The sequence below is a fragment of the Ochotona princeps genome, chromosome 11 (genome assembly GCF_030435755.1).
Source record: "Ochotona princeps isolate mOchPri1 chromosome 11, mOchPri1.hap1, whole genome shotgun sequence".
In the NCBI taxonomy this organism is placed as follows: Eukaryota; Metazoa; Chordata; class Mammalia; order Lagomorpha; family Ochotonidae; genus Ochotona; species Ochotona princeps.
In genome coordinates this window covers 37,405,811-37,413,780 of record NC_080842.1, presented here as the reverse complement: position 1 = coordinate 37,413,780, position 7,970 = coordinate 37,405,811, and the positions used below count along the sequence as shown (strand labels likewise).

The 7,970-nt window shown below is 49.7% G+C and overlaps 1 protein-coding gene across 1 annotated transcript; it reads right to left on the bottom strand.

Moving 5' to 3' along the window:
* Positions 1–1,472: 1,472 nt before the first annotated feature.
* NEFM (neurofilament medium chain) lies at positions 1,473–6,749 on the bottom strand. The gene is made up of 3 exons (XM_004579062.3): positions 5,534–6,749; positions 4,704–4,828; positions 1,473–3,354 (listed from the first exon to the last, which is right to left on the bottom strand). The coding sequence occupies exons 1-3, from the start codon at positions 6,608–6,610 to the stop codon at positions 1,959–1,961; spliced, it is 2,598 nt and encodes an 865-aa protein (XP_004579119.2). The 5' UTR covers positions 6,611–6,749; the 3' UTR covers positions 1,473–1,958.
* Positions 6,750–7,970: the final 1,221 nt, after the last annotated feature.

The window sequence follows — 7,970 nt, the reverse complement described above, 5'->3', positions numbered from 1 at the left end:
TTAAAAGGAAAGTAAGGGAAAAGGAGTCGGGCGCAGGGGAAGCAGGGTAGAGAAGAAGTATTGGGATGCTCTTAAAACTGTGTATTTGAAATCTATGAAATTTGTTCCGTTTTTAGAAATAAAAAATATTTTTTAGAAATAAAAATAAAGACATATTTTGTATAGTTAGCCTTCATTCCTGCTTCTGGTAACAGTTCCCAGACTCTTCTCCAGGCAAGTGCCGGCTCCACCACTGGAGTCAGTTTTGGTTGAATTGTCAGTCAAGATTCTCCTCCCTTCGCAGGTCAAGGTAAAAGGGTAACTGCAGGATGCACTGCTTCTGGAAGTCGGAGAAAGTGACAGAAAGTTGTGGGTTCACTCAGTCAGACGACTACAGGATAATCCACGCATTCTCTGCCCCAGGCAGCGTATGTCCCTGGTTGCCTTTCTCAGTCTGCTTTATATATCTATATATCTATCTATCTATATCAATATCTATATGTATAGATATAGATAGATAGATATATATTTTTTTCAATCTGAAAGCCTGTCTCCTTCCAATAAACTCTTTTATTTTTAAATTTCATATAGTTTCTCTAACTATTTGAATAGCTCTCTTTCACGTTGAGTGTAATGGATATTATTGCTTCAGAAATAATAGTGTTTTAACATAAGGAATGAATTATTTTAAAGAAAATACCAATAAAACTGATATAATTGCTATATTAATATAGCAAAAAAAATGTATTAGCGAATGGTGATGAATGACAAACAGAACTATCATGATTGCTATAGTGAGATCTTTAAGTACATTCAAGTATTACAATTAATGTATTTTGAAAAAGTAATGATTATTGATTCTTTTGATAAGAAAACTACGGCCTTGGAAAATATGCTAAATATATTTTGAAAAGATAGTAGCATTTTTTTGGTCTTTTTAAAAATCTGAAACACTGTCAGAGAATCTGGTTTTTCTTTTTCCAAGGGAGAAGGTCTTTTGTTTGTTTTTTATGTCATTTCTCCCAGGTAGTTAAACAGGAGAAATGTCAACCTTTAGCAGTGAGAACAGGAGTCAGCTACACAGGAGGCTTGAAGCCGAGACTGAGCCTGCCTTCCCGGAAGCCCAAATGTCTTCGGGTCCTCTTGTCAAGTTCCTTCTCCTGGAACATTGCCTCTCACACCTGGGACTTTTCTCAGGTCTGTTCGGGGCTATAAACTTGGAGATCGATGACTTCTGGTCCACATTTCCCCCTTTTTATCGGATGCTTTTATTTTTAATTTCAAAAATAAAATGCTAACGTTGAAGGATGAAGGTTGTTCTTAGAAAAGATGTTGGCGCTTCTAAATGCTACGAGCAAGTGTGTTATCTCAGGGAAACAGTGCTCAGAATTCCAGGTCACTGAAAATTCTCCCAAATAATCCATTCCAGGGAAAGGAAGCTTCACACTGTGGAGATGTTACTGAGAAATGACATAACACCAAGCGATGGACTGTGTTTCCAATATGACCTTTATTGAGCAAATACTGCTGTGTCGTTTTACATTGATCAACATAAGGTTGCGAACTGTGCATGTCAGCAAGGTTCTCCCATGAACAAATGTCCATTGTAAATGCACCAGTGAGGTAAACGTAATTATTCATATATAGCTTTCTTAAGGCTAAAAGAGTTCTGTGTTTCATTTATTATTTTTTGGCTCAGTTGATACTTTGCAAATTACATCTCAAGTCATCCCCCCCCCCGGAGTGCCCCCCTTCCAACAGCTTAGGAAAATTCCCCAGGTACGTATGATATCATGCATTTGAATTCCCCCAGAGACTGAGGAGGGAGCACCCCCAGCTTGCATGCAGTCCCCTCCTATTGCACGAGTGAAGTACAAAGTCTGGAGCCCCCATGGGAGAACCCGTTCTGTTTGGAAGCTGTCGATCACATGCATTTTGAAATTGTCATATGGCTTAACCTTTTGCAGTGGACTCAGGTCTTAGTCACTCTGGGCGACTTCCTTGACAATGGCGTGTGAGGTGACTTTCTCTACCTTTTTAGTAGACACTAGCTTCTCCTCAAAGGTCTCTTCATGCTCTTCGACCTTTTGAGTGACCGTGACGGACTTAGTGATGTATTTGGTAGCACCATCTCCCCCCTCGGTGGTGATCTTTTCTACCTTTTTGGTCACCACTACTTTCTCCTCACTTTTGTCACCTCCTTTCTTCTCATCGGCTGGGCTCAAGTCTAACCCATTGGTGACGACGCCTTTCTCCTCTTCGCGCCCGCTGCCCTTCTCCTTCGTCTCCTGCTCTTCCTCCTCCTCTTTCCCTTCCACCTCTCCGTTGACAGCTATGTCTTCCTTCCTGGCTTCCTTGGAGCCCTGATCACCCCCTTCCTCCTCACTGCCTCCCTCCTCTCCTGCTTTCTCCTTCTCCTTCTCCTGCTGCTGCGGCGGCTTCTCTTCCTTGGCCTCTTTCTCCACACTCACCTTCGTGGGTTTGGTGGCGGGGACAGCCTCTTCCGTGGCTTCCTCCTTTACCGGAGATCCAGCCTTCTTCTGCTCGGGCACATCTTTTGGCTTCTCCTCCTTTTTCTCTACCTTCTCTTCCTTAGGAGACTCCTTGGCTGCTTCTTTCTTTTCTGCCTCAGCTTTCTCTTCTTCTTCCTTCTGTTCCCCCTTTCCTTCCCTGGCTTCGGCTTTTGGCTTCACTTCTTCCTCGGGCGATTTGGGCACGGGGGACTTGGCTTTTTCTGGCTTTCCCACCTTGGCTTCTGTCGCTGGCTCCTCCTTGGCGGCCACTTCTTCAGGCTTCTCCTCTGTCTTCTTTTCATCCTTGGTCTCGGCTTCTTCTGCCTCACCTTCACCTTCAGCCTCGGCCTCTCCTTCTTCCTGTTCGCCTTCATCCTTCTCACTGGAGCCTTCCTTCTCGGATCCCCCTTCTTCGGCTTGGTCGGACTTAGCACCCTCGTCTTCTTCCTCTTCTTCTTCCTCCTGGCCTTCTTCTTCCTTTTCGCCTTCTTCCTCCTCTTTCATCTCCGGGGCGGTGGCCTTCACTGGAGACTTTTTGGCAGCTACGACTTCTTCTTCCTCGGCCTCCTGCTCCTCCTCCTTTTCTTCGGCCTCTTCTTCCTTTTCTTCCTCCTTCGTGGACACAGCCAGCTCCTCGGCAATGGCTGTCAGCGCTTCCTCCATTTCTGACTTCTCATCCTCCACTTTGGTTTCCTCAATGATCTCCTCGACAAACTTGTGTTGGACTCTGAGCTTGGGCGCTTCCACCTTGGTCTGAATCTTACTGGAAATGGTGACGGAGGGCTGTCGGTGCATATACAGAGGCCCGGTGATGCTTCCTGAGAACGTGCTGAATCTGGTCTCTTCGCCTTCCAGGAGTTTCCTGAGGAGAGAATCCAGGAAGGCAAGACATTCATTAACATCTTACTAAGCTTTCTGAGCTCCAGGACCTTAAGAGTAACTCACGGACCTGTTTGCATACAGAGAATCAGGTAAGCTGACAATGCCATGAAGCCAGTATAACACTTGCTATCATTCATTGGTGTATTGTGTCATATTCAGTGAGAGACGGTCTCCAGGTGCCAGCCAGTAGCCTGCTGCCATCACTAGCCATGCCCAGAGTCCACCAATCACAGTAGACACTAGGTCTTAGCTCTAGAGCACAACCTGTTTGGTGCAATGTGAGTATTCTGAAAAGCTCCCTAAGAACCAAAACAAAACCAAAAACCAAAAATCCAGACTTAGTGGTCTTTGGGACCATTTAGACTTTCAGAACAGATATGATTTTTAACTGAAATGTAAAACAAACAAAAAAATCCACAAAATGATTAAGTATAATTCAGGAGTTGGGCTATAGCAAATTAGAGCTAGGTGTTAATCTACACTGTATTAAGTTTTTAAATGGTCTTCAATTTTAATCATAAAATAGACATAATATGTCCATTAAATGTAATTTTTTTTTTAAAAGAACTCTGTGGTCGCAATCTAGTCTTGCTATTATAGTATTATAAGTACCTTATTCATAGGAGAAAGAATCATTAATCAAAGAGTTTGTCCTTTGAATTTAATTAGCACCAAGGCCACCTGAGTTCACGGAACTGTAGTACCTCTAACAAGATCATACATACAGATGTTTATGTTTCTAGATCCATGATCTGTTTCTAGATCTAAACTGTGAAGATTAATACCACATGTGTGTAGATGTATAATCTATACAGTACTGTAAGAAACCACAGCTAAATTATTTAAATAAAATTAAAACATCTATTTTCAAGCATATCAATGTATATGTATTCTCAGCCAGATGATGGTGTCAAATGAACAGAAGAATAAAAAAACATCCTGGTATTTGTCCTTCATATCACAGACTTCAAAACCTGAAATTTCTAGATGAAACATTAAAAACCAAAATTCCACTTGGGCTACAAGCATTCCTATACCTTTTGTATTTTCTAAAATATAAATGCTTTGCTTCAACTGGTGTTCACTTCTTGTATGTAAAAAGTGGTGAGAGAGAGAGAAAGAAAGAGAAAGAAAAAGAAAGAAAAAAGAGGAAAAAGAAAAAGAGAGAGAAAGAAAAAGAAAAAAAGGCCACTGCTACAATTCTTTAGGACAATGTCTTTTTAATTCTGCAAGACAACCTGGCAGGTGTGGGGTGTGGGGCTCCAGCACCCCACACCTGCATGGTCTTCAGGCCTTTGCAGTGCGGTGAGCCCAGTGGGAGCCTCCTACCTGTAGGCAGCGATCTCTATATCCAGCGCCATCTTGACGTTGAGGAGATCCTGGTATTCTCTCAAGTGACGGGCCATTTCCCACTTTGTTCCCCGAAGCTCATTTTCCAGCTGCTGAATGGTGTCCTGGAACAGACACAAGGAGCCTCCACAGATTCATCTTCCAAACAGCAACTTTCTTCATAAATCTCTTTCTGGTTCCTCCCTTCCTCCCATCAGGCTACTTTTCCCCTCCCCTCCTCCAGCCGCCCCTCCCTCCAGCTCTACCTTATTTGTAGATTCCAATTCCCTTTCTTCTGAATCTAAGGGGTTCTCAGACAGACAGGGTCAAGAAGACATTCCCTGGCACATCACCCATTGACACCAGTCGTTCCAGAACAGGTCTCAGCAGGAAATACACACTCATGGGGACACTCCGTCCTGACTTGACCTTTGCCATCTATGCCCTGGGGGCTGAAACCAATTTCGAAAATTCTTCCAACCACGGCTGGAAAAGCGGGCATTTCTGCACAAGCTATCCTAAAGTTGCTTATCTATCAAGTACCCAAATATGTGTCGGACTTGAAACGTGCAAGAGTGCCAAAACAGAGTACCTGGAGAACAGAAGCATGTTGCGGGTGGGGGGTGGAGGGGGTGGAAGGATTCTGAGGAAGCCAGGGCAGGTGGGTGGGGACTGCAGAGCCGCGCGGACGCTCGGCTCGGGGCTCTGCGCGTTCCCGGGCGGCCGACCACTAGGGAGCGCGATGGGGAGGGCGCCCGGCACGCGCCCGAGCGGCGGGGACGCGCGGCGCTGGCGCTGGCGCAGGCTGGCCGCGCAGCCGCCGTGCCTACCTGGTAGCTGCTGAGGTCGTGGTTGTGGCGCTCCTCGATGTCGCTGAGCTGCCGCTCCAGGGACTCCTTGGTGCCGCGTACCGACTCGAGCTCGATGCTCTTGGACTGCAGCTGGCGCCGGTATTCGGCAATCTCTTCCTTGGCGGAGCGGATGGCCTCCTTGTTCTGCTCGGCCGCCTCGGTGAGCTTGGCGTAGCGGCATTTAAACCACTCTTCGGCCTGGTGCATGTTCTGATCCGAGTGGCACTCGAGCTGGGAGCGGATCTCCTTCAGCGCCGACGAGATGTCCGTCTTCAGGTAGTCTTTGCGCTCTACCGTGATGTGCGACGCCTGGATCTGGGCCAGCAGGTCCGCCACCTCCTCCTCGTGGTTGCTCCGCAGGAAGGCCACCTCATCCTGCAGCGACTGCACCTTCTTGTCCAGCTCCACCTTGACCAGCGACGACTCCTCGATGTCTTTGCGCAGCGCGCGGATGGCCGCCTCCGTGTCGTCCCGCAGCCGAGCCTCCTCCTCGAAGCGCTCCTTGAGCCGGTGAATGTCTTCCTCCAGGTGGTCCGAGTCCAGCTGCACCTGAGCCTTCTCGTGGTTCACCATCTCGAGCGTGGCGCGCAGCTCGCGGATCTCCTGGTCGTACGCGTCGCCCAGCTGGGCGTGCGAGGCCTGCTTCTGCCGCAGCGCCTGGATCTCCGCCTCGATCTCCTTGTTCTGTTGCTCCAGGTAGTGAACTTTCTCGATGTAGCCGGCGAAGCGGTCGTTCAGCCCCTGCAGCTGCTCCTTCTCGTTGGAACGGGACAGCTTGTAGTCGCCGCCGGAGCCGCCGCCGTTGAGCAGCGACGAGGACTGACTGAAGTCGAGGCTGCTCTCGGCGGAGCTGAGCATGGCCGAGCTGTAGGCGAGGCGCGGGGCGAGGGTGCTGCGCTTGTAGGAGGAGGACACGGTGCTGGGCGAGCCGCGGGACCACGACTGCGAGCGGAAGCCGCTGGACGGAGAGCCGCTGACGCGGCTGAAGCTCGAGCGGGTCTCGGTGACCCGCCGGTAGGCGGACGGGTTGCCCAGCGAGTCCAGCGTGTAGCTCATCTTGGAGGCCTCGGTGTGTGTGGCTGTCACAGCATTCTGCCGGCCTCGCCGCAGCCCCTTTATAGCCGCGCCGCTGGGCCCGGGCCAGGGCCCCGCCCCGCGGAGGCGGCGGCCGAGGAGGCGGGGACTGCTGCCCGGGGCCGGGGGATGGGGGCCGGCGATGATTCAGCGCGCTCCCGGCGGGGGCCACACCGGCCCGGCTCCGGACTGCGCGCGGCCCCTGCTCCAGCCCCGCTGTGGGTCCCACGGTGCTTGCAGCCCCGCCACCCTCTCCTCCGTTTCTCTTCACTTCGGGGTTGTAGTGGAGACCCCGAGAGCGAGTATCCACCCAACGCCCTTTCTTTGTCTAGTTTTCTGCGCGTGCCTCAGCTCCCTGTCGCCTCCTTGGCCCTCTAGTTCTTAGTTAGCCCTCCACACTCTTATCCTCACCACCTTCTCTTCTTTCGCCTGTTCTCTGCTACTTTTTCTGTACCCGACTTCTTCTCTCCTCTCTTGGGTCCCTCTTTGCCCCTACTTCGAGCGTTCCCTAGTCCCACTCAGCCCGTCCGACTCTCAGAGCCCCTTTCTCCGCGACTTCTAAGTATGTTCTTCTCCTCTTCCCTCGTCCCCCTCCTCATTCCCACGACCCTCCCCTCCCCCTTCCTCATCGCCCCTTCTCTCCGCTCCCCTCCTCCATCCTCATCTTTCCTCCCTTCCCCCACTCCCTGGCTTTAAAGCTGCGGGAGATGGACGCAGTGGAGTTGAGTCTGGAAGAAATAAAAAGGCTTAGAGAAACGGTCGTCTTGAAGCCTTCGGGACGGGGACAAAGAGTACAGGCCGGGATAGTTACTTGATTCTAAAGTGGTATCTGGCTCTACTCCTGTTTTACGTGTGGTGAACGTCCGTCTACAGTTTCTGCGGGGCCGGAAGGTAAGGCGCTGGAGCGCCTATGGCGCCGGCAGCACCAAGGACAGCGCCCAGGCCGTGAGCACTCCTCAGCTCCTGGGCCGGTGGCCTGCCCAGGCCTTCAGGACCACAGGGGGAGAGGGGGCTCTCTTCTGCTTGTTTCTGCCCTAGTGCAATTCAAGCCTGCTTGTAGTAATTCAGTTTGCAGAGACCAAGCTGGAATCCCACGCTAAGACTTCTCTGCATTGCAGGCTTGGCACAAAGAACAGATTGCAGATTTTGGAAACCCAAATTTATTAGAGTCAATGAACAGAAAGGCTCCTGGTAACCTAGCTTGATTTTTCTGACATATGAGGCATGCAGACACTCTAGAGATAACAGGGCCCCATGTTTGAAGGTCAAATATTCCTTGGAAAGGGGAATTTGAAATCTGCTGAGATGAGAAGTCCAGGGAAATCCAGTTTGTGTTAAGTTT